The sequence below is a fragment of the Falco punctatus genome (assembly GCF_963210335.1).
Source record: "Falco punctatus genome assembly, chromosome: 7".
In the NCBI taxonomy this organism is placed as follows: Eukaryota; Metazoa; Chordata; class Aves; order Falconiformes; family Falconidae; genus Falco; species Falco punctatus.
In genome coordinates, this window is record NC_137587.1 from 65,925,183 (window position 1) to 65,950,618 (window position 25,436).

The 25,436-nt window shown below is 42.1% G+C and overlaps 1 protein-coding gene across 3 annotated transcripts in view; it reads left to right on the forward strand.

The window, feature by feature from the left end:
* The window catches only part of LRRC28 (leucine rich repeat containing 28), a 91,685-nt gene extending 69,549 nt beyond the window's left edge, over nt 1–22,136 (forward strand). For 2 of the 3 annotated variants that reach the window (XM_080397239.1, XM_080397241.1), the window contains 2 exons: nt 1,937–2,096; nt 4,472–4,939. In XM_080397239.1, coding sequence (XP_080253365.1) covers nt 1,937–2,096; nt 4,472–4,547 — 236 coding nt within the window. In that variant the 3' untranslated portion in view covers nt 4,548–4,939. The other variant, XM_080397240.1, reaches the window with a different exon arrangement.
* Nucleotides 22,137–25,436: the final 3,300 nt, after the last annotated feature.

Here is a 25,436-nt window from a genome sequence, read left to right on the forward strand (position 1 = left end):
ATTAGAGGGTTTGTGCTAAGGAGTGACTGGTGCCTTGGCCGCTAGAGTAAATCCTACCTGCTGAACCATTGCTTTGCCAGGAAAAGGTACAAGGAGCAAACATGCTGTAGGGAAGAAGCTTCATGTTGAGGGATGGGACAACCATACAAGGCTGTTTCCATAGGAAGTGGCACTGCTTCGTGGAGAATGTATTTGGTGACGTAGAGAACGTATTCATTGACCAGTTTGTGGTTGTGTAGTTTTTCTATTTCTGCACATAGTGAGGAGAGGGTTTTAGTTGTTTATTATCTGGATATCAGCTGCACCAAAATTACACGGTGCCAAATGCTGTTTTGTTTTGATTTGCAAAATTGTAGTCTTTGAAAAGGACTTTGAGAGCATCAGGTATGGAATCTTTTAAATGATCAGTAACTACTTTTCTCACCAGTTATAACTTGCACATTAATTTCTGGAATATGACTCTATGAATGTGGTTCCTGAAGATACTGATGAAGTTTAGCTTGGGCACAGCAAGATAGTATTGCAAGATCAGTTTAAGAAATGGTTTGTAGATGGTTTATACAAGGCTGTGAGGGTTATACCCAGTTGCAGCCAAGGTGCAGAACCTGAAAAAGATGGTGAAATTTTTTTTTTAAATGTCTTGCCTATTTCTAGTTTGCTACGCTGGACTATGTAGTCTTTTTTTATATTTAGATATACATACACACACATACATATCTATATGTAGATCTTATTCTGAGTGACATTATTAAACACTATGTGCATGACCACTGGTGACACCCACATTTCAGTGAGGCAGCAGTAATGCATAGTTCAGACAGGTGTAAGACAATGTTGTGCTGGGGAAGCAGGTGGCACATTTCATTACAGTAGCAGATTTGATCTATCACTGCCTAAATTTGCAGTTTGAAGGGTGCTGTTAAATACCTGGTGGCTGCTAGGTATGACAGAAGTGACTGGACTACTTTTCCTCAGTCTTCGCTTGGTTATAGAATGTGACCTTTTCTTTCTGACGCAAATGTACTATTCATGCTTGTCATCTCAATTGAGGCTGTTGTGGTACATCGTGTATGGGGTTAAACCTTACAGTGTTTGAAAGCTGAAACTAGTGTGACATTGGAAAGCTGATTTATCAGGTACTGCATCTTGTCGTGATTACTCAGCACCTAAACTCATTCACCTGTCTTGGCTGTCTCAGTTTCTAGATGGAGATTAGCATGTTGGTTTTAATGTATAAAACACTATGTGGCTTGGGCCAAGCCTGAGAAAATGATTGCTCTTTCCCATGAAGTGACCCTGGAGTCTCTTTTGGTGAAAATGATGGTATCTTGTAAACTGTGGGGGCGCACTTAAGAGATTATGAATGTATTGATCTTTTTAGAGTGGTCTCTTTGGACCTATGAGACTTATGCTGGGCTGGATTGTATTTCAAGTAATTTTAAGTATTTCCAATCCCTTTTTGCTGATGGTAGAGTTTGGGCTTTTAGTGAACTTAGCCAGCCTGCTGGATTGGGTGCTGAAAGATTTTAGTAAAATACTACTGATGGCCTTTTCAGAGTATTGTATTGGTTTTAATTACTAAACACCTTTCTAGATCATCTTTGTGTCTAAAAATGCTTTATGATATATTGCTGGATTTTATTATTTGCTTGAGCTGCAATATTTTCACCTGGGTATTGGGGCTCAGTTCATCTCATGCCCACAGATGGTAAACTTACGCATTTAATTTTAACTTTTTTGAACTTAAGCATGGAAAGCACCATGTGGTTCACCCTAATTGTGGTAATTTGTATTACCTTGCTGTTTTTTTGACAAAGTCTTAAGAATGTAAGACAGCTGATTTTCTGAGTTGTTCATGGATCATGCTTGTGCTTGACTTTATCATGCTATTGCAATTGTTTTGTTACAAGCCTTTTTTGTTTCTTTTCTTCTTTAGATTTGAACTTTTTGACTCCAATCTCGCTACCCAAAAGCCTCTTGGAGTTGCTGCACTGTCCTTTGGGACACTGCCACCGTTGCAGCCAGCCTATGTTTACCATCGTCTACCCAAAGCTCTTTCCCTTGAGGGAAACTCCAATGGCAGGATTGCATCAAGGGTAATTATACAGGAAATTACACTGGGGTTTCATTTAGGAAGAAAAACACCTTATGATACAGAGCATATTTTTAAGTTGTTGTTTTTTTTTTTAACTTGGCAGCCTTTCAGTTGTAAAGCCCCTGTCTTATGATTGCATGTAAAAGTCGACAAATCTTTTATTTTACAATACAACCAGAATACTGCTGTTAGATAACAAGGGCTACTACACTTGCCTGTTCTAGGCAGCTGTAAGATAGTGAAGGGTTTTGATATGATGGGACTGACTTGTTTGTGGTAGTGCAGCACCCTGACTTCAGGAGAATGCCACCACCAAACAAAAGTGCTGTAGGACTAAAGATGGAGGAAAGCTCTAAAGCCACAGCTTAATTAAAATATTCTGCGGTAAAATTCTCTTGTTTTTCTTTCCACAGTAATTAACTTGAGATACACTGTGGAAGCCTTCTGCATTGTTACACACGTTTTGTAGCAATACATCTTTCTAAAAGTGTCTCAGTTTGTGGTTGTAACAGTCGTGGATGTGTCTGCAGGATTCACAAGTCATGTAGACAAGCCTACACAGGCTTCCTGACCTGCTGGACAGTGGTGTCATACAAGGGACTCAAAACTGGGGTAGGGTTCAGGGACTATTGCCCTCATGTAGATAAAGATTTAAAATATCTTTAAGGTGAGCACTGATTGCTTTGCAGCTCTAACCCTTATTAGTCTGAGTTGATACTGTAGTGTGCCATGAGCCATAATAGCAATAAATCCATTTTCTGCAATGGAAAAGCATCAGCAGAGAAATTTCATCTGGCTCTACCTGGACAAAAGTACACTACTGTTAGAAACATAATAAGGTTTAAAGAAGAGTCAGTTGGAGTTAAGCAAGCACATGTGATGTGTAGGTTCTTTTTGGAGGATTCAAGTCAAGCCATTAGTTAACGAAGCATAAGCCTAAAGGTGGGGAGCGTAAAAGAAAGGTGCTTAAAAAAGGAATGTTTCTGAAATTACTTGTCAGTATATATAATGCACAGGAATTCCACTTAGTTCTTGTCCTGCTGAAATCTATTTATTTGATAGTTATCTTCCATAAAAGTAAGAAACTGCTTTTCAAGAGGAAGATCTTTAAGAAAAAAGATGAGACTAATTGGTGTTTCAGGTTGATGGTGCCTATTTTTCACTGCTGTATCGCAGGTTATTTTGCTGTGAATTCATGGCATAAAGGGTATCTGATTTGTAAGCAATTCAGCTTTATGAAATGAGAACAACTTAGGTATGCCAGATCTGGACAGCAGCCAGAAGGCTGCATAAATGCTATTTTGGAAGAGTCATCTTTCTTAGAAAGATGTGATTGTAGAGATAGCATACTTCAACTTGCCATTCCGTTACACTTTAGTCTTACGTTGAAATGCAATGGATTATATGTTGAGTAAAATAAATTGCTTCCACATTACAGTCTTAATATTCAGAATGGCATAAGATGTTATAATCGTGCTGTAAAGAATTTCAAGCATTGGACAGTATAATTTTCTAAGAGAGTGATGGAAAACTACTTGCTGGTCGTAAATCCTTATATTATCTCAAGTAATCCAACAACAGGAGAGTTTGGACTAGAGAGTTCAACTTTCTAATTGCTAAGCATTACTCATTGTAGAACCTAGTTACGAGATGATAGACATGTCTGTAGACAACTTTAAGAACTATTAAAGTTACGGCTCAGCAGAAACACACTTCAGGGCTATTTTGGAAGAACACTATATTAATGTTCTAAAATATATTAATTGAAAATACATATTTCTGCATGGTTTTCACTTGTTTAAGAAATGGTTATCATTTCTTCCTTTAGGCAATAATGTACTGTTCTGCAAAATGCTTTAATGAATACAGTGTTAAGTAGCTAACATTTGATGCAAATCCACAAAAAATGAGATGTAAACAGGGTAGTCTGTCATCCTTACCTCTGTAGCTCGTGCACTTGACATGGTAAGATTATATGCAATTGTGGAGGTGTGCTAGCTGGTTTAGAAAGACATGAAGGACGGGGTTTCTGTTCTAAAGAGCTTACAGTGACCATGAAAACACACACAGTAGGGATCCAGAACGTTTGAACAGCACTGATTAGCACATGCCACATCCATGCCAGTAACTTCTGTCTGGATTTCCATATCACACTCTGTAGCCTCTTATAGGAAAGGATAGTTAAGTGTTGAAATGGATTTCTGTATCTGAAAAAGCACAGATGACATGAGCACTGGGTAAACTGTGCTTTCTGGGTTAGTAAAAAACAGATCTTAACTTTTTTAAAGCGGGTATCTAGGTCCCTGCCAGGATGGGGGCAGGAGGAGGGTCACAGGGAGCTAGTATCATGCTTTCATGTTGCCACCCCTGCTGCAGTACCTGGCACAATGCGACACGCTGCCCGTCGATCGTCCTTTCTGAAGATCTGGGCCCTGTTTGTTCACTTGGCTGAATCAAAGGAGGACACCGGACTTCAGTTATTTCATGCCTACAAGCAGTCATTTAAGAAACACATGAGCAAAGCTGAAGCAAAGAATTACCCAGCTATTTTCCTTTTAGCTGTTAAACCTACTGGCTGTAACACTCAGCCACACCCTCCACAGAAAGAAAAACCACATGCTGCTTCGTTAAACTGAATACAAGAAACCAGGAAGGTTTTTGAGAACCCCTGCAGCGTTTCCCTGCCTTTTTATCAGGCACTCATATAAAGCAAATGAACCTTCTTTTTCTGAAGTGGTGAGATCTGCTAATCCTGTACTTTACAAACCAGCATATTGTCTGCTGTGGAATGGGGCCAAGAGCTTTAATCTTTACTGACAACTGTTCCCCCCCCCCCTTTCTTTTTTTCTAGGAGGACAACTGTTAGTTTTGTGGCATACTGCTGCTCCACCCAGTGTCTGCAGACTTTTGACCTACTGAGTTGATAAACATTTAAAACTGCTCAGGAGTGCTGCCAGTGTAAAGCTGCATTAGATGTCGTATCCCATTGGTACTGGAATACTGTGTGTGTGCGTGTGTGCCAAAGCAGCAGAAGTGCCCAGTCGGGAACACTAAGAGGCACTTAAATCATGTCCTATCAAATTTGGATGAACTGCAGAAACTTTTTGGAAGTGTAAATACCAAGCTTTTAAAAGTATTAACTTCTTGCTCCTCTACGACAGCATACAAACCAAACAAATTCACAAGCTCTGACTTCAGGATTTCCAGTATTTTTCAAATGTGGCTGTCTTCAGGATGACTTACGGCATCATTTGAGGCAGATTTCATTCCTCTAACAGGAAAACAAAAAGAAAGGGGGATTCAGTTATGACAAAGGAGTTTTTGCTTACCTCCCCACCATCCTCTTCATCCTTTCAGCTGGATTCAGGTGTATAGATCTAAGCCTACAGAAATCTTTGGTGGATCCCAGTGACTTTTCCATAGCATTTAGCCTTATTTTCTCCCTCTCATCTTCATACTTTCTCCAGCAGAGTTAATCCCAGTTGTATACCAAGTCTTTGACAGTTAAATGTAGTATTTAAATCCACATATTAAAAGCAGATCTATCTTTATGGTATCATTGGAAGCCGCACTGATTTATTTGGAGTAACAAGGATATGTCTGGAGACTAAAGATCCTGTTTCAGTGAGGAAGGCTGGAACTGATGCCTGCACCGAGTGGTCTTGCTCCAGCATGTTTGAGGGTGTGTTTTCTTTATTTTCATTGCCTGAGTTTTTTGTTTTTTAAAAACACTTCCCCTCTTGCTTCTTTGAGTTTTTCAGGAAGAAGATGACTTTGTGTCAATTTCACTTGAAAAGAATAGTAATATGGTAGTAAATATTTATCTATATTTATTATATTTTTACAGTTGCAGGCTGTAGATTTGCAAAGAGTTGGTCATCTTTTTCTAAGTTCAGCATTTGGCTGACTTGAAGAGATCTTATCAGTGGAGCGTCTGCCTCGGAGAAGGCTGGCAATACCAGGGGAGGTATATATAGCTCCATGCATAGGTATAGATGCATACATAGATCTTCACAGAAGAGCTGTAACATACATTTTTGTATACGATTGGCAGATTTAGCGCAAATTTCCACTCACTGTCATATTTGTGGAAATACTTTTTTCTTAGATCTTGTTCATTTCAAATGAAGGACTAAGGATGGAAAAAAAGCCCAAAATGCCTGCATGACTTAAAATTTTAATTTTACAGTGAAACAGTTAATAGAAAATTAGCCTCTCTTGACTTGTTTTGGAATATATAATTATTTTCCTGTAATATAATGTGTTCTTTTTTTTACTTTCTATTTCTTAGCTATAAGCTACTTGTTGGTTTAGCACAGTGTGCTACTCTGCGCAGTAGGTAGTTACAAGCTGAAATAGATATGAATGAAACAGTTTGTTATAAAAATGGCAAGATAAAGAGACTTATTTGGTAGTATATTAGCATATGTTGTGGTGAGGTGTGCATAGTTTGAAGGGAGGAGGCATTAAAATGTTTTCCTTTTGCCAAAGAAGCATTTGTTCCCGCTGCAGGCTTCCTGGCATCTCTTCAATAAATAGAGTATCTTAAGAGCTTAGAAGAGTACCAAAAAGGCAGTTTTGAGGGTGGAATTTTTAGGTTGTGCATGTTACTTGTAAAAGCTCTGCTGGTTTTATTGGGTTGGTTTTAGAGAGTTGAATTAGCATTAAGAAATGTAGAACTTAATCCTTCAGGAATGCAAGTATCATCTGCTGTTTAAGAATTGTGAAACTTTCTAAAATAAATCCCATTTATTAGAACTGCTTTGCAGTAGGGGAAAGAGCCATGTCCAAGCAGGCTTTGTACTATTGGATTTCTGACTCTGTCATTTCACTAATTTGTTTCAATGTTGTATCCCCAACAGGCCTTCCCACCCAGCGGGGTTTACTGCTGAAGCAGCAAAATGAATCTTCAGCTTTTTTCTTTTCCTTCAGTAGCTTGCCCCTGTACAATTATGCCTATATCAGAAATGTGCAAGTATAGTACAGAATCCATTTTTTTTAAATGGTTGATGAAAGAACTGTGGTAGTGTTACAAACACTAGGTTTTGATAGAATACTCTGATCAGGAATTTTCAGTATTGTTTTTACTTCTTTGAAGGAGATGTTTTGGTGGCAGTTTATTTGTCCTCTTTTTATAGCAGTTTACAGACTTTAGAACAGTTTCTTGAATTCAGTCTGTAAATATTATTTTGGAGTTAAACCTTTTTATTACCTAAAAGGCATTAGCATTTTTTTTATTAGGAGTCAGATAGTAAGAGTTGAGCTTGATTAATTTTTATTTTTTTTCTTTATTCTTCCCATAATCATTATTTTTTATTGATTTCATATCAGTCTATTATTGTCTCAAGTGCAGTTCAGAAGAAATTTAGTCTGTTCTATAAGCAGGATGAATCTTAACTAACACTTTAATAGATGATATTTCAAGAATGGAATGTTCAATGAATAAATGACTTAAACATGCAGTTAAAGCTGAAATGTCATACCCTATTTTTATAAAACAAGGAAGAGGAAAGCAAATATATAGACTGGAAATGCAGCTTAAATTCATGTTTCTCTGATTTATTTTTTTTAATACAAACAGTGTTTGTATTCATCTGTATCTTTGGGTGATACTGTTCTAGATTAAAATAACTCCATTCTCACTTGTCCACATTTTTGTAAAGTTGTTCTACTATAAGAGTATTTCATAAACAGCTGACATGAAAGCGGGCTATGCAAGTTGCAGAGGGGAGATGGAGCTTGTTGCTGATTGAACTGCATCATTATTTTTTTTTTCAATAGAAGATGTCACAGTACTTGGACTTTTTTTAATGCATTTACTACTAGGTAATTTTTGATTGCTTGCTCTTGTCAGGTTAGTTCACACTGAAATAAATCTTCCCTTATACTGCAAACAGGTTCAAGCCGTTGAAAAAAAATGACCATCTTTGAACGTTTTTTGCCATAAAAGTATGTCTTAACTGTTCGCTTAGGGTGATAGCAGGAGAAGTTTCTGGGGTTTTTTTCTAGGTGTTATAAAGAGGTGCAGATAGAAATGAGAGGGGAAAAAAGGTCTTTAACCCATTTATATTGGTATAAATTTTTCTGAGTAAAGATTAATGATGTGATTAGGGAGCATAGGCATAATTTTAATGTGATAACAAGTAACGTGTTCATAACATTGGGACCCTACTGCTTATAGAGATAACTTTTTGTTCTGCCACAAAGGAATCCGGAATCTCTGGCTTTGTTTAAAAAAACCTACTTGAGCAGTTTTACCATGAACACTGCTACATTTGGGAACCTTCCTGTTACTCCCCCAGAGGATCAGAAATACAAATGTCCTTTCCTGTGTGAAGAACAAGGTCAAATATCAAGATGCATTTTTCTGTTTTGGCGTGATGTTTGTCTTGGGCTTTTACTGAAGTTCATTACAAACCACCTATTTTCTTCGTTGCGGTGAGGTTAAGATCTTACACTGAGCAGAGTGGAGCTGTTGATTGCCAAGTTGGCTTCAATTGCTATATATCGAATTCTGCTGAATCCCGTTTTCTGGCATGAAGGGAGGATGAGACTGTTCCAACACCCGTGTGGTAACAGCGTGTCAGGTTTTACTGACATCAAAGCCAAACTGAAGCTTGGAGAGTGACAAACCTTGCACTAGGGGATGACTTTTTTTTTTTTTTTTTTTTTTTTAAGGCCATTGTGGCCTCATCAGAGTACCACTGATAACAGAGGAAGTTTTGCCTGGATGTCAGTGAAGGATGGGTCAAGTTTTAATTGATGAGAGAGAAGAATATGGTTTACCATGTTTCTATTTCTTCAAAAAACTGGGACAATGACACTGAAGCCCATGCTGCTTGCTGCTAGGCAGCCTCTCGATTTGCAGCTGAACTTAAAGACGTAACTATCTTTGCCTCTTACCTCCCTGTTAATACAGCTCATGTTGCTGCAAAATGTTACAGTTAACTTGTGATGGAAGAGGCTGAGTAAATTGAATCCAGAGTTTTTATTACTTTTTGTATTACAGACCTATTTTGTAAGAGACCAAAGGTCTGGTGGAAAGAAATGGCAAGGTTCATGTGAAGTCGTCTTTGCTTTTGCTTTTGTGTGCCCTTCTTTGGATTACAGCTTGAACTTGGATTGCAACTGAATTCATTCTGTGTCTGTTGAAAGCACGTATATATTGCTTTTTTGCTCTGTATTAACCAAATGTCACTTAGTGTGAAGGTGAGCTTGCTAGATGTTTTATTTAAAGTTAGTGGTGCAATTTATTGTATGTGTATGCTTGTTAATAAACTTTATTTTTGGATAGAATTGCAGTCCATTAAGGTTAACTAAATTCTTGCTCCTGGAGCTATTAAGCTATGTTAGGATGTAGTATTTAATTTACATTTTAGTTCATTTGCATAGTAATTACCTTATAATAGTCTCTTGTCCCAGGGCTGAAGAGGTGGGGTGGAGACACCTCTTAAAAGACTACCAAACCCAAGACACTACTTTAATTCACTTAATCCCTTTGTCTCAGACAATGTAGTTCACCAGACCTTGCATAATAGGAACAAAACTCATATAGAAACATTACTTTAGACCCTTCTGTGGATTGCTGAAAAGAAAAATATCTTTCAATAGGCCTGTATTAAGTGCCACCCTGATAATCCATAGATGTGGCTGTGGTTCATCTATTATTGACTAAGCAGCATTCAGCAGCTTTTTTTCCCTCATCTAGCAGATATCATAGGAACAAGGTTGCCAAAAATAAGTAGAAATTAAGCATCTGGTTTTCCAGTTATTTCACTGATTGTGGTGCAGCATTTTGCTTCAGTCGGAGCTGCTACTTTGTATGTGTTCTGATGAGTTCTTTTGAGTTGGATGCAGTCTGAATTGTTGTATGTGTATTGGGTGAACGCTAGCATAGTCATTCTTAAAGGATGCGTATGTTGGTCACGGTGACTCTGAACATCAGTTATAATGCATATCTGGAAGGGTTTAGGTATCATTCAGACTCCTCTGATGCTTGTTTGCTACTGAATTTACAATGATTTGCCTTTTTAGTATTTTACAGATGGCAACGTAAATTCTCCTACCCCTGCAGTATCGGTAACCTCTGTTTGTGAGGCAGCAGGAGGAGGATGCAAGTCTGTTATTAAGCGAGAGGGGAGGGAGAACAGCCCTTAACCTATAACTTTTACCAGCCACTGCTGTGTCCCTTATGAATTAGAAAGAAAAAAATTGGGAGAGCTTAACATCCTTTTCCTTTGCAATTAAAAGTACTTGGCATAAATGCAAGCTAAGTGGAAACTTCAGTGGCTGAATAATGCCATTGTATGCAGGAAATGAGAGGAGCCGAGATCTCACTTGGAAAGGCACTGGATGTTTTGTGACTTCTAAGCCAAGATTTAGGGCTGTTCAGTGTGGTGACATTTTGGGAACTTGAGAGCTGAATTGAACGACTGCATCTGCATCCCCCAGCTTCAGTGATCACTGGCTACTACAGTAGAGCCCTCTCGCTTCGGCAGTGAAGAGCCCTACCGCTGTTCCCTGTAGCTGGCTCAGGAGCCTAGTAGTGGCCGTTTAGAACTATCAGATTTCTGTCTGCTATTTCAGTAAGAAAGAGAGCAAGAGCTGACCAAATTCTTTCTTCACCTTTTGACGTTTTAAATAATAAAACCCTTATAGCATGCTTTTTCAGCACCCGTTATGCCCTTCAGACATCTCCCACTTCCAGGCAAAAGACCTTGACACATCTGTGAGAGTTCTTGAGTCTCAAGAATAAAAGCAGTTCTGTTGTTGGAGGTGCTGAAGTGATTTGACTTTCTGATGATGCCTTCCGAGTGGCAATCAAGGGCTAATTTCTCAAGTACCCTGATGCTCTTTTGTATGTTCATGAGGAATGTAAATATTGACTGGCGCTTTCTGTCAAATAAAGCTGTCAGTCATGGATGCCTGTTCTGTTGCTAAATATGACTACAACCGCAGTATGAGAACCACTGCCTTGAAGGTGTTCTGCTGTCATTATCTGTGAACCTCATGAAGTTACGAGGTTTATGGTTGGGTTGTTTTGTTGTGGCTTGTTTTTTTTTTTCAGATCAATTGAGAAAGCTTTCTTGTAATGAAAAATGCAATACTCAGTTTGTTTATTGATTGGTACTATGAATGTTCTCTAAGTGCACTATTGTAACAGCAAATCAAGCTATTCTAGTAAGAAAGCAAAAACCGCGTTGTTAAATTCCATTTTGGTGCAGGTAATGTCCACTGGCAAGCTAACATTTTAAGAATGATGAACAGCTGGGGCACATAATTCATGATAAAATAGAGATACAGTCTGGAGATGCTGATGACATTGCCTAGATCTTACGAAAACAAATGTTTCAAAAGAACCAGTGTTCCTTTTAGGGGTAAGTATTAATTAATGGTGGTATCGGATATGCCCTATTCTGGTTTTGTTGATCCACCTTCTAGCTCCTATAATTCCGCACTTGTAGTTACTATATCAATCTTAGTAGGTTTCTTGTATACTTTAGAGTTCTAACCATTGATTTTTATTGTTAAAGCAATTAGAAAAATCAAGCTGAATATTTTTGGGTCAGTTTGTGATAACTGTGATTGCTTTGCTGGCACTGAAGTTTTAGAACAGTCTGAGCAGGGACTTGAATTTGGCTGCCTTTGCTTTTGCCTTGTCTCTCTGTCGGTGCTCTGATTTCATTTTGCAAAAAGCCAGATCAATGTAGATAATACATGAAGATTAGAATTACTAAAGAAGGCCTAGCTTGGAGGGCTGGCATAGTCCCTGACGTGAATTTGAGGTAAGTGCTCCTTTTAAAGTAGGATGAAAAACAGTGAGCTTGTCTAGGCAGTAGAGAACACCATGTCTAAAAGTACAAGGATTAAATGTTTTGTGTATTCACACCTCACTGTTCTGTATCTTTTTTTCCTAAAAAACCCCTAACTGCCACAATAGGGAGTTAGTTTGTATCTTGTATCTTTGTAGAATTAAGGTTGACTTTATACTTCTGCTGATGCACTCATTACTCTTCCAGTGTAATACCTGTCTCTGTTTCTTTTCCTCTGTAGTTGCAAATAACAGCCCTTCTTTCCCCTCTCAGTCCCCACTCCTGACTAGAAAATGATGCTCTGTTCTCTAGTCAGTACAAACTTTTGCTGTGGTCCCATTTTCACTAACATTAAAACGGTGTGTTAACCTGCACAGTGACAGGGGTTTGTTCTTCTTCAGGCAAAACCACTTAATCACATTTCTGTAAAATTGCCTAGATCACAAATATGCATTCTATTCTGGCTGCAGATGAATAGAGGGTATCTAACTTAAATTAATGGATTCATTTATATTAAATCACTATTTCCTATCGTTTTTTTAGATCTAGCATTATCTAATCCTGGCTCTAAAGCCTGCATTATGAAACACGGGGGCCTGGATTTCTGTAGTAGCTCTGTCTAAACTGCAGCCAAACTCATTTCTGATTCCTGTAAGAATAGTTGGGAGAAGGTTTGAACTGAAACCCTCTATTTAATTACATCCTTTCTCCCTCCTCCGTCAAGGAAGCACAAGTGTGCAGGAACCGATACCTACTAGCTAGAAGTTTCTTTCCAGGTCAGTGCTGAGCCAGTTCCCCTCCCTGCTGTGTCAGGTGGCACGCTGTCTGACATCGCTGCCCAACTTGCTGCTCTCTGGCCCCAAGCTGCAAAGATGAAAAACTCCGATTCCAGTCCATCTCATTGAAGTATTATCATGAGGTGTTCATAGACGTGCTGGGACTAGTTTTTTACTTACAGGAACATTTATCCAGGGGATCTAGTGTATTCCGTAGCAAGAAGCTGCAAGAGGGAGAATCAATTTAATGTTTTCATTTACAGTCAGTAGCCTGAGACTTTACTGTGGCTTTAGCTATTGTTGATTAATTTCATATGCGGATGCTCCTATTCCAGAATAAAAGTGCCTTGTTGCCAAAGAATTTAATTCCTTTAATTTCATTTGGGAATAAGCATATCCACACACCTGGTATTTAAGTCTGAGATAACTATTTCTTTATGAATTTACATGCTGCTCTGTTCTGGATCAGATCTCGTGTGTAGCTAAATCCTTGTATTCATTTTAACAGGACCTGATTTCTTGTTTAAAATACATTCTTCTGGGAAGTACCTGGTTACCTGGTTGGAAAATAAAAATTCTGCTTGCAAGGATAAGACTGGGAGCAGGGGAAAATATAAAAATTCTAAGAACAATTGGTTTGGAAGCACTGCACTGGAAAACATTGTTACATGTTAGATCTTATGTTACTGCTTTATTCTGAAACATCTGTCTTTTGACATTTCAAAAATATTTACTTCGATATATTTCAAATTGAGAAACACAGCTTTAAAACAGGGCTTGGAATATTTAAGTGTTCTGCCATGAAAATGTCTTATGTCTCCACCACCACATTTTCTGATGAAAACACAACTGGCAGGAAGGGTTTGGAGTGACTTTGCTCTGCCCAGATGGCAAGGTAAGAAGCTGCATTCAGAACTTGTTCTCTTACGCAGCCCGCCTTGCTGGATGTGGTTTGAGTTCCCTTGACACAACCCAAGGCTGCTGCGGGGTCTCAGCAACTGCTGTTAGCTCTGTGTCCCTTGTGACGTTGGTAAGGGAGGAACTGATCAGGGGATGTTTTCCTCCCTGACCTGCCTTCCTCCTCTGGCTCTGAGTAGCAGTGTCCTCAGGCCTGTTTGAGGAGCATGGTGGTGCTGGTGATGTGTTTCCCTCTTTCCCAATGTGGCTTGCTGCGCTGGTGCAATGCTTTAGTTTAAAGCTTACTGCTTTTGAGCTGCATGGATCCGGTTCAGCTGCCGGAGGGGTCTTGCTGTCAGAGGAAGGATGTGCATTTCCATAGTGCAGCATGTGCACCGTGAATGCGTAAGCACAGGGGAGAGCTTTCCTGAAGATGTATTGCTAAGCTCTTTAAGATTTAATACTGTCTTGAAGTTCAAACCAGTGTAAGGGAAGGCTTAAGCAGCTTAATGGGTTAAAATGATCCATGACTGTGTCTTTCAGACAGTTTAAAGACCCTGCAGCAACCCAAGCGGGCCACCTGTTCCTCTCCCAGACAAACAGGTTACCCTCCTGACCTTTATTCTGCCACCCTTCAGTTTTGCCTGGCCTGGCTCCATGTGTGGAGTGATTGTTCTGAGGTTTGTCATTGTTTAAAATGCCACTTGCCAGAGTTTAATGTGCACAGCTGCAACCTGAGCCGTTGCCGTGTGTTAATAAGACTAAAACCATTGGGCTGACACCAAAAGATCTGCTTGCACTTGGCATGTCATAAATTAACATCATTCTTACCTGCCAGGGATGATTCAGTGCTGGCTCAAAGCGTATTTAAACTTTAGAGGATGCCAACAAACTGGGCGGTGGTTTGACCTGCCACGTGGCCCTAGACTGCTGCTTTTCTCTCTGCCTCTGCCTTCCCTCCCTTGCAGTGTGTTGGGAAACAGAAGCTCTTTATAGCATTATGAGAGCTTGTGTTTGTGTGCTGCCCTGGCCCTCCTGCCCCCATCTGCCAAAGGGCCGGCCGGTTTGTGGGAAGATCCTCACTGGCTTTCAAATTCCTAACTGGATTGTTACCACTGGTTTTGGGAGTGGTCCTGGGGGTTAATGCTCGACTAGACTGTAGCCTGCTGTTGCAGCAGCTTCTGAAGGCTGTCTACCCACACACCCCGTCTACCCTAGGCAGGCAGGGTTGTGATGGCCGCTTAGCATCCCAGAAACTGCATATAAATTTCATGTTAGAGGAGCACAGTTGACCAGCTAACAGCTCACAGCAGGTGGGTGAAGCTGGTGCCCAGGCTGGGTAGCTTAGGAGGCGGAAAGGGATGCCCCACGTGGAAACGATGGAGATCGTATTGCAGGGTTATATGCCAGAGGTTGAACGTGCTCCTTGGAGCCCAGACTCTTGGGCTCCAGTGTCACGGTGACTGCCCAGCAGTGGGGTGCTGGTCTGTCCCGAGGGACTTGCTGAGAGCGGAGCGTTGCTGCTCACATGTTGATTCACTTGCTTCCCTCCGGCACCCAGGCAGCTGCAGTGCCGCCCTGGGAGCGGGAACAGGTCCCCTGGGATGTTGCAGGGCAGAGAGAAATAGGAGATACCAAAGGGACAGGAGACACATAAACAGGGTTTTGCCCTTCCTCACTGAAGTCCATGGCTTAGGGGAGGAGGTGGGTGTCTCTGGTGGATGCAGGAGGTATTTGTCTCCTAATAGAGACCAGGTCTTTTTACAATGAGATTAATCCTTCACACTTCCCCCTCAGGGATAACGTGTTCCTCATAAAATAATGTGAAGGCATAATGTGCTCCTTCAGTTAAAAGTGCTCCTTAGTTTTCCGATGGTGTCTGCATTGCCTATTTACCTTGTCTCATCCAAATCATTTGTTAAATACCAAGTTTGCATAAGCAGCCCTGTGTGGACTTTGGACCCTTGAAGCCTCGCAATAGACATCAGGAGGGATAGAAACAGGCCCCGTATCTGTCTGAGATGTGTTTGAATCTGGAAATCTTAAGTGTTGTATGGAACAGGGTGTAACCATGAGTTGGTTAGGGGTAATTATGGTAGGCAATGCCAACAGCAGCCTGCAGTCCATCTCATGTTCCCCACCACAACTGCACACAGGCTGGCAATTTAACCCTGATGTAACTATTTCTATTATAGTCATCACTTCATCCACTACCTTTTGGGTTTTTTTTCCAGCAGGAGAGAAAAAAAAAAATCACAAATGGTCCACTATGTATAGGTAAGAAATGAAGAATCCTGGAAATGGGTCATCCTGTTCAGCAGGATGGACTGGAGACCTGAGCCTGCAGCCCCAGCTGACCTAATGACACGATTCGGACTGCAGCGCGTTCACCTCCTGCATCAGCACAGCTGAAGCACACTCAGAGCAGGAGCAGAGGTTAGACAGTGTCTAGGACAAGGACTGCATCTCTCCTCTGCTCAGCTTGCAGACACGTGGTGTTTGCTGCCTTAGCTGCATAAAGGCTTATGCTGTCTATATTTTATTTTGTGTGTAGTGCGGGTTGTTGGGTTTTATTATTTTCTCTTTATGCGAGGCTAACATGGAGCGCAGAGCTGGTTGCTGGGCAGTGGGGATTGCAGTTGGTAATAAAGGTCTGTTTTCTCACTTCCTCTATTTTTGTCTCTGGGCAGGATGAGGCACATCAGGGGAAAATCTGACTTGAAACAGAAGCTCAATTTTAAGTTGAAGTTAGACAGTCCTGCTGGGAGAGGTTTTCTTACACCACAGCTGTCTGTCATCTCAGGACACACTGCTGTGACTACTCACGAAATGGTCACCCCTGGGGCTGGGTGCCACTTCTGTCCTGGACAAAAGGTCTAAAGTAGGATACAATATTACAGCAAACCCTCATCCCCTCATTAGTGTGCGAAGGGGTGTTTTGACTCCTGGGGCAGGATGCCTGCCTGGTTGTCCCCCAGCTCCCGCAGGTCTTGTGAACATGTTGGAAAGGTAACATATCCCCTCCTGTGATGAGGGGGTGGTCTTTATCAGGCATTGGAGTCAGGACTCCTGGGTCGTACACCTTTTCATCCTGTTTCAGGCATCTACAGAAATTCTGTGTATCCTGTCAGCACTGAGATGCCTCTCTGTCTGTGAGACCCTGCTGGTGGTCTGTTATTTGCAGAAGCATTTTTTGCTTGCAAGGAGAATTTTGCAACCACCAAGTGAAAACTGCTCGTGGGAAGAACTCTGGTTTTGGTACAAGCCTCTGAATCTCTTCAGGTGAGTCTGTTTTCAAAAAGGTCACTGGATATCCTCTCATCTGCTCAGATGAGGAGATGAGTAAATCCAGCTGAGCTGCGTTTTCACTGTGCCCTCTCTAAAATGAACTGCAGAGCTGATAAATTCTTTACCCCTCACCCCTGCCAGCTCTGCGAATTGCAGCTTCTTTCAAAGCTCAAGTGAAAAGTGCCAGACTGCCGCAGCACCATTGCAAGTGTCAGCTGAGAGACAGGCTGCAACAAGCCTAGACACATACTGGAGTCACAGCTGGGTCTGGGGGGGAGATGCCAGCCATGCTGCTCCATGGACAGCGCTGGGATGTTTTCTTGGAGCTTCAGTTTGAGGCAAGGGAGAGTCGGTGCTCAGCACTGGTGGAGGTGGAGAAAGGGCTTGACCCCTCTGAATTGCTGGTCAGTAGATGTTGCAGCAAGAGTCTGGGGCTGATATTACTGGATTTTGCTTTTTTGCCGGTATAAAGAAGATCAGAATCTGGCCTAGGGTGAGGGTGTTTGTGCTTTGGCAGAGGGTGTGAAAGGAGAAACTCCAGAGGGTTGGGCGGCAACATGCTAGTTCTGTTCTCTTCCGTAGATGGCCTTCCGGAGACATGCTGGGTGAGTGGAAAATGTAATGAAATTCCCAGAGCCTCCTGGTGCAGTACCAAGGTATTCCTGCCAGCTTTCCAGCCCGAGATGTTGGTGCAGCTGTAGGGGCCCGTTCTGCAGATAGAGCTGATTGCAGATTAACCCCCCACCATAGCAGGAGGATTACTGGGAGAGAGGTTTTCCTCACCTGAGAAATCGCACACGCTATAGCCATGGTTGCCTTTGGGGTAAAATGAGCTGTTTAAAGGGCTCACAGTAGATCGAGCTCTTTTCAAGCTGCCTTTCTTTTTTGAACGCTCGTTTGTTTGTTCTGGTTCACAAACTGAGCAGTACAAACAGCAGTAAAAATGTGATGCATCCCAAATTCTAGCTGTGAGGATGGGTTTCATGACCACTGCAGTCTGCACAAGGTCTTTTAGATCTAAACCATCTGTGGGGCTCAGACTGTGCAAACTATTCATGTTGTCTTAAAGATTTAGCAGCGAACAGGGCCTTAATGTGCCAGAATCTGTAAGAAAACAGAGACCTGCACCACTGACAGTACTGAGGGTCTTGTTTTAAGCTTCTATTGAATAGATTGATCATTGTCCTGCAGCATTTAGTGGTGGAGAAAAAAGCAGAAAGGGGGTTTAACAAGTGTCTCATATGGTTTGTGTTGCCTCCGCTATGCTGAACCTTTCTTTCTGCTCACACAGCAGGGTTTTTCTTTGCCTCTATTTCCTTTGTGCAGATGGTTGCAATAGGTTTCGTTCCCCCCCGGCCCCCCAGCTGTCAAATTAATGGCCTTGGCGAGCTTTCATTTGCTGGCTGGTTTTGGGTGGTGCTGGAGGATTGCTCCACTCAGTACATTTCCAAGACTGGCTTTTTAACCCAAGCTCTATGAAAACAAACTTGTTTGTTTGTTTGTTTGAGAGAAGGGACCTTGGGAAAACAGATACGAAGTTTTCTCTGACTGTATTTTGTCTGCTGAAGGAGTTGGCTTTGAGTTGCATTAGAATAGCAGATTGGTTTCTTGCACAAATCTGCCACAAGCAATGGGCTGAATTGGGAAAAGCTGGTGGGCAGAGAGGTACTGGAAACAATCTTCTGCAGTGTTAAAGCACCCGCAGGAGAGGCTAATGAAAACTCCAGCCTGGTATCTCCAAACTCCACAGCAAAGCTTTCCAGTCCACAGTTGCACTGATCTGCTTCAAAATATTCAGATATTCATAAAATATCTTGAGCTTGTAAATTTGCAATGGGATTTTCTTTTCTTTCCCCCAGTCACAATCATCCAGTACGATATCGAAGAGCAATTGCAGAATGGCAGCCCCTCAGCATTCTCCAGTGGTGCTAGCAGCAATGTTTAGCTTGCAGAGAAGTTAGTGGTCTGAACTGCTCCATTGATACACATGCTGATGCAAGTGGATCCTAACTAGGAACAGGTGAAGAATTTTTTGTTGTTTATAAATGTAACAACCTAACCCAAAGGAAGTCAGGGGAAGTAGGTTTCCTAAACCCTTATGGAAGGCCTATGGGAGGGACATAAACTAAGCTAAGTGCTCCCAAGTCCCTTGTGTCTTTACTATATATGAATAAATTGTGTGTCTGTGTATACTTCTAGTATGCATGGTTTATATGCTAAGGAAATCTAGCACAAATCTAAAGTTCTTTTCATTGCCTGCCTGCGTGCCTTTCTGTCTTAAAAAGCTCTGCTCTTGGCATCTGTCTGTAGTACAGCAGCATGTGTGGGCACATCTATATTGGCAGCTTTGTGCATATTTGGTGCGTCTTCACCTTTTGGGGTTTACTTTGTGGCAGAGGCCTGTAACGTGCCAGAGACTGCAGGACCCAGGCTTTTGGTTATCTCCTCTATCTTGAGGATGTACTTTGAAATATTCACTCATCAGGTGTTTCATTTAAACTTGGTTCTACTTGAAAAAGAACCTATATATCCAGCATACTGCCATGCCAGGAACAACAAAAGGTACAGAGCCACTGCTCAGCCTTGCATTTGTTCCTCACATGTGTTCCAGGACTGCTCTCCTCAAACCTCCTCACTGGTTGTTTTCATCTGTTGCTAGCGCCGTATGTCTCCAAAGGAAGGACCAGCTCTGCCATTTGAACAATCCTCCTCCATCTGCTGCTACTGCTCCTGTTACTGTAGCTCTGTGTGAAGTGGCAACTCAGTGACACCAGGCTTGCAGACACTTCATCAGTCTATCTGTCATTGCTTGTGTGTTTCCAATAAACCGTGCTAGGTGAGGTCATCACAGACTTGTATTTTAGTGCTAAGCTTCAATGGTTTAAGTTTGTTCGGAATAAGACCCCTGCCATCGGCGATTAGGCTAGCTAGGATAAAAATTCACTGGGTGTTCAGACCTGCTGTTGTTGGGAAAACAGCAAAGTGCTGTTGCTGTGAGTTAGCTCCCAAGTGTGATCTTTATAAGCCTGTCCTCAGTGTGAGGCGTAAGACCGTGGTCAAAAATTAGTCAGATCTATTCCATTGTTTGAGTTCTTTGTAGGCTAAACCTATGCTCTAGGTTTAATTCCCACCTTCAGCTAGACTTCTACGTTGGTGGAAATGGTCTGCACAGCTGGCCTCAGATTTCACGGGAGGGTATGTAAAAAGGAGTCAAAGATGCTTCTGAACTTTTCTGTCCTTATCAGTGTGCAATACTAAGAGTAAACCAAGGGATCTCAGAGCGTCAGAGAGGCCAGAAGGTCTCCTTTGCTCTGTGTGGGGTTTTATTGAGATGGATGTGGGCAGCGCAGCCTGGAATGCAAGTTGTTTTTAATTTACAAATTAAAAATAAAACTCTGTTTATTTGCATCAGTTGAGGGGTCTTTTTCTCACAGCTGCTTGAAAAGTGAGCTCTAGCTGCCAAGTAAAATAAGGTTTAATGTTACAGTGTGCGTTGGGAAGGGCAGAGCTGGTAATTACTCTGCAAGCAGCAGGCTATTAGTAGGTACAATATATAGGAATCCATGTGAAATGCAGAACTCTGCTGTTGCTTGTGGCATAGACGGGACTGAGGTGCAGGAAGGTGTTGTAAAATGGCAGCTTACCTACAGCGAGTAACCCCTGTGACTGTGTAGGTGAGGAAGCTACGTCCTTGGGGAGGCTCTTGGGAGCAGTCGTCTCTTGCCACACACTAGCTGCCAACCTGTGTCTGGCATTCCCGTTAGGAAAGCCAGTCAGGAGGGGACTGGAATCCCTGGTTTCCTTTTAGTCCTCTCTTGTCACGCTTTGTTCTCTGGCGATCGCTGGAAAACATGCCTGTTATGTTGGGCAGTGGCTTGCTCCTAAACATTGACGAGGAGAAAGCTCATCTTCCCAGGTCTGCTTTCCCCTTTTGCTGTGTGGACGTGTACGGTCTCTGTGAGGTCTGCGTGGGCTTGGCGTTGGGGACGTCGCTTTGCCTACGAGATGCCCACAAGCCTGCAGGGAGGGCAGTTGTCAGACAGGGATCCGGGTTTTTTTCCATCTCTGTTCGATGCCGATGAAGCGGTTTGTGGGGCAGTGATGGCTGGTGTGGTCTCAGCTGTATTTCATCTGACTCATCTGGTACAGTGGAATAAATGACCAGGATCTAAATGTTGTTCTACTGTGGCTGAATCTGAAAGCCCGAATATCAGTACGCAGTGTGGTGCTAGGTACTGTATTTATTTACAGACAGAGACTTCCCCTGCCTTTAGGGGATAAATGCAGGAAAAAGGGAGTAGGCAAGTCAGACGTGGCCCGGAGAGGCTGGACTGCTTGACAGCTACATGTAGGAGGCAGAAGTTCAAGCCAGATCTTTTGACACCTACCAGGAAGACTGTCGTTTCTCTTGTCAATGACAAGGAAACATGGAAGAGTCTGATGGATAGCCCAGAGTACATGGAGATGCTGTTCTCTCAAACGGCCAGAGGGTCTCGGACTGGTTGTATTGACTGGACTGAATGAGGAGAGTTGTCTGCAGAGCAGCATACAGTTTTATTACCTGCATCTTGTAGCACAAGGCTTATTCCTGTTCTGTCTTGGTGCAGCCAAAACTCTTCTGTTGCTGGCTCTCCTCGGCTCTGGATTGCTTTGTGACCAGAATTTAGCAAGGCAGTTTACAGTGGCTTTGACACCATTTGGCTAGATGAAGCTGGCTCAAAATGCATCCACCCACTTGCTAAACAATGCCTCAGGCTCTGAATGCATTAACCTGTTGCTCTGCTGCCTACATGCAGCCTTCCAGGTGGAGTTTGGTTTTGATGTTATCCATCCCCCGTGATGGCTTGTGAGCCGGCTAACTCTGACTCCACCTCCCATCTCTCCTGTCTGTAATTTGTATTATAATTTTTGGGAGCTTCCTTGTTGTGAATTCTTGTGCAGACAAAGAACAGTCTTTGTTTCAGAAAATGTCTCCGTCCTTTCAACTGGTCAGTGAGTGAAAAACCAGGAGCCAAGACTAATAAAAAAACTAAAGGACGCTGTACTTATTTGTTAGAAAACCCTGTGAGTCTGGTTAAGCACTCATCTCGTAGGGATGCTGAGATGGCCAGCATTACTGCAAATTCTATCCCTATTTTGTTTAAGAATTGGTGACTTGGTGCTGGATTTGAGTTACTGGAATTGCAGAGACATGACATTTTGAAGAAACCTTGATTTAAGTTCAGTTTGATGTGACAGAGATTCCAATTCTGAGTAAAGCTTTTTTTTTTTTTAAAAAAAAAAAAACAACAAACAAAACACAAACAAACAACCCAACAATCATCCTACCAACAACTACTTTCTTTTTTTAACCAGAAGCATATAATCTTCCTTGGAACTTCTCTTAAGCACCAGAAGGATGAAGAGGTAGATATTGTGAGCTAGCAAAATTGGTGACAAGGATCATGCTTTTTTTAGACTTTACTAATGTAGATCAACGTGTATATATGTTGAAACTTACAGTGAATAAAGAACAAACAGCTGTCTGCCATATTGCCAGAGCTGGCTGGGAAATGGCCCAAACACAGAAAAGTGTTGGGTTTTTTTTAAAAATAAAGAGAGAGAAAAGTAGCAGTCTTCAAGTATGTTTGAAATAAGGAAAAGAACTGATGTGCAAAGCGATTAAGAGATCTTTGAGGATCAAAAGCCTTGATTCAGTTTTGCCAATGGAACGAAACTTTTCATCTGTTCTTATGTGGACCTTAAAGTAGGGCAGAAGGGTTTAGTTTTTAAATTATTTCATTTCAAAATTTACTTTGGGCAGGGGGAAAGGGTTCTTTCTGTTTGTTCTTGCTCTTGTTATTCAGTGTCCTTAACACAAAAGGCCAGCCTGGCTCTGAAATGAAGAGCAGGGTCGTTCTATGAACTGGTGGTTCATTAGTCTCCTTTTGATATGTCAGAACAGTAAGGGACCCTTTTATTTTTTTCCCCTTTCTAGTAATGCCTGTGTTCTTAAATCAAGACATCTTCCCTCATCATGCTGCAGTGGCTGGATCTTTTTCAGAGCTTTCCTAAGTGGGTTGTAGCAATAACGCTAATCTTGTGCAGACAGACCATAGAGTCAAAAGTGGGATGCATAAGGAAGTCAAAACCAAAGGTTTTCAGTGCTCCGGGCAGTAAATCCTACTTCACAGCTTCATGTTTATTTGGAGCTGAATGCCCCCCACCAGGTTAGCTCTTGTGTTTGTTTTCCCTAGTAGCTTCTTGCCAGCAGGACCATAGAGCAAGCGTTGCCTTGGGAAGGCGCGATAAGGGAGGCTCAGAAGTGCAAATTGCTGGGTTCTAGCACTTCGAGCTGATGAGCAATGTGTCCTTTCTTTGGGAAGGGGTGATGGAAGTAGCAACAAAAGAAGGTGAAGGGATGCGGGGCTGTGAGAGCAAAGACAAGAGATTGGGAAGGAGAGGACAAAACTCAGGAATGTCCTTGTCTTTGTGTTTCTGCAGGGGACAGGGGAAGAGCTCCCTCTTCCTGCTTCAGCCTGCTCTAACCGTTGCAGAAAAAGCCTTCCTTGCAGGCTGGAGTGTCTCAGTGGTCCCCGCATCCATGAGGCACTGTATTTCTTGCAGCATGGATTTGCATACTGAAGGATCCACAGGACAGTGGGGATTTGCTCTGTAGGTTCACCAGACCAGCTCTGCTGCATCACACACTGCCACCAAAGGGTTAGTTCTCAGCGCATTCGTGGCTGAACCCAACAAACCTGCAACTCGGTGACAGAAATCATCTTGATGGTGGAAGCTGTGCGTTGATCTTCTCTCCTTGCAAAAGAACTGGTGACAGCAGAGGGGTTATGTGTTTTTGTTTCCATTGCAGATAATTTATTAAGTGGGCATCTGGTGCCACAGCAGCACGCGTGCTTCCTGAGACCTGGAGGTAATGTACTTCTGCTGCGTGGTTTCCTGATCTGTCCTAACTCGGGTCAGGCAGTAGGTGTGCTCTAACCTGTTCAGTGGGGCTTCTGTGATAAACTGGTTTAAAGCCTGTTCTCTCCTCTAAAACTTTCATTAATACAAGTCATATTTTGTTGCCACATGTGCAACAGAGATGGCAGCTCCCATTTAGGCTGCTACAGGAACCACATCCATATGCTACACAGACTCTGTCATGCTCTAGCGACATACCAATAGCAATAGGCGGAAACCTGAAGACAGCATCAGCAAAAGCTGAGAACTTTGTATTCCCATGACAGAGCAACGTTGTCAGTTGCGGGCTGGAAATGTTTTGCTCGTGAAAATTTCTAGCAAGGTGTGGAGCGCAGAATGAATTAACCTGCTTTCTTCTTTGACCTGTTTTTTAGACTGGCTCTTTCTGGCTGTTCCTAGTACTCCTATGCCCGTATCGGTGGCAGGAATGCAATGTCACCATTGATACAAGCCTGGTGTAAAAGTTTGTAATTACAAGCCATTTTGTGAGCAATATGATGGGTGAAAAAACGACCTCCAGTGGGCTGGTGATCTCCACCCTCTTGCACTTCAAGCATATGTTAAATCGCTGCATACATAAATTTGCTGCGTAATTTTTGTACTGCTGTAACATCATTGGAAGCCTGTGTCATTTCAGCATATTATCAATACTAGTACAGCTGTGAGCATCAAAAGAGAGTAAAGAGAGTCTTCGTGCCTGCCTTTGGGGTTGAGGGGTGGAGATTAGATTGTCCATGTATTATGTTTTGACAGTAGCTTCTCTCCTGGTATTCACGTAAATAGTTATTTTTAGGAAGATCATATATTTCCCTGTAATTGTTTTAAATGCATCAAAGAGCTCACTGATACAAAGCCTGTGACTTATGGGTTCCCGCTACTTTTTAATAGCTGAATTTAAATCCTGGATTCACTGAAGCCATTTGGAAAATTGGGATTATTCCAAGCTGGAGCAAAGGGAGGGAGACTGGTGTTTTGCCAAGATCAGCAGTGATTCATTCCTACATTCATGCTCAGCATCCAGTGAAGGGCAGAAGCTGGGAATGCTGTAAGGAGAGCTAGCAAGAGATTATCGTGTTGAAGGTGAATCTGCCCTACTCGCTCCCTCTGCTGCTAGATAAGGTCTTTTGAATGAGAAGGACCAAATTCTGTCATGTTTTTCTTTCATCCTCTCCAAAAGCTGATTTATTCATAGAAGCCCCAAGCCAACTAACTTGCCTCCTGTCTGTAAGGCAGAGACAGAACGGAGTGTTTGCTGTCCTGAAGAATGTCCCCATAGGGGTGAAGGACTGGAGGAGCACCTTAGGATAAAATACACTTTGGAAATCCCTTACAAAGAGATGTTTTAGTGACTGCTTGGAATGAAGCAATGCCCGTATCAGGTTAGCCCAGCAGTCTCTGGCAGTGTGAGTAGGAGCCCTGAGGGGACCTGTAAAGGGACAGGGTGGACCCAGGACTCACTGCTGGCACATTCTGTCACGCTCCAGTGATATTTGGCCCCTGGACACCCTGAGTGAGAGGCGATCAGAGAAGAAACTAGATTGGTGATAGTATAATTAAAATTAGGGGGTAAATCTTGAAGTAATACAAAAAGTGGAAACTTGCTGT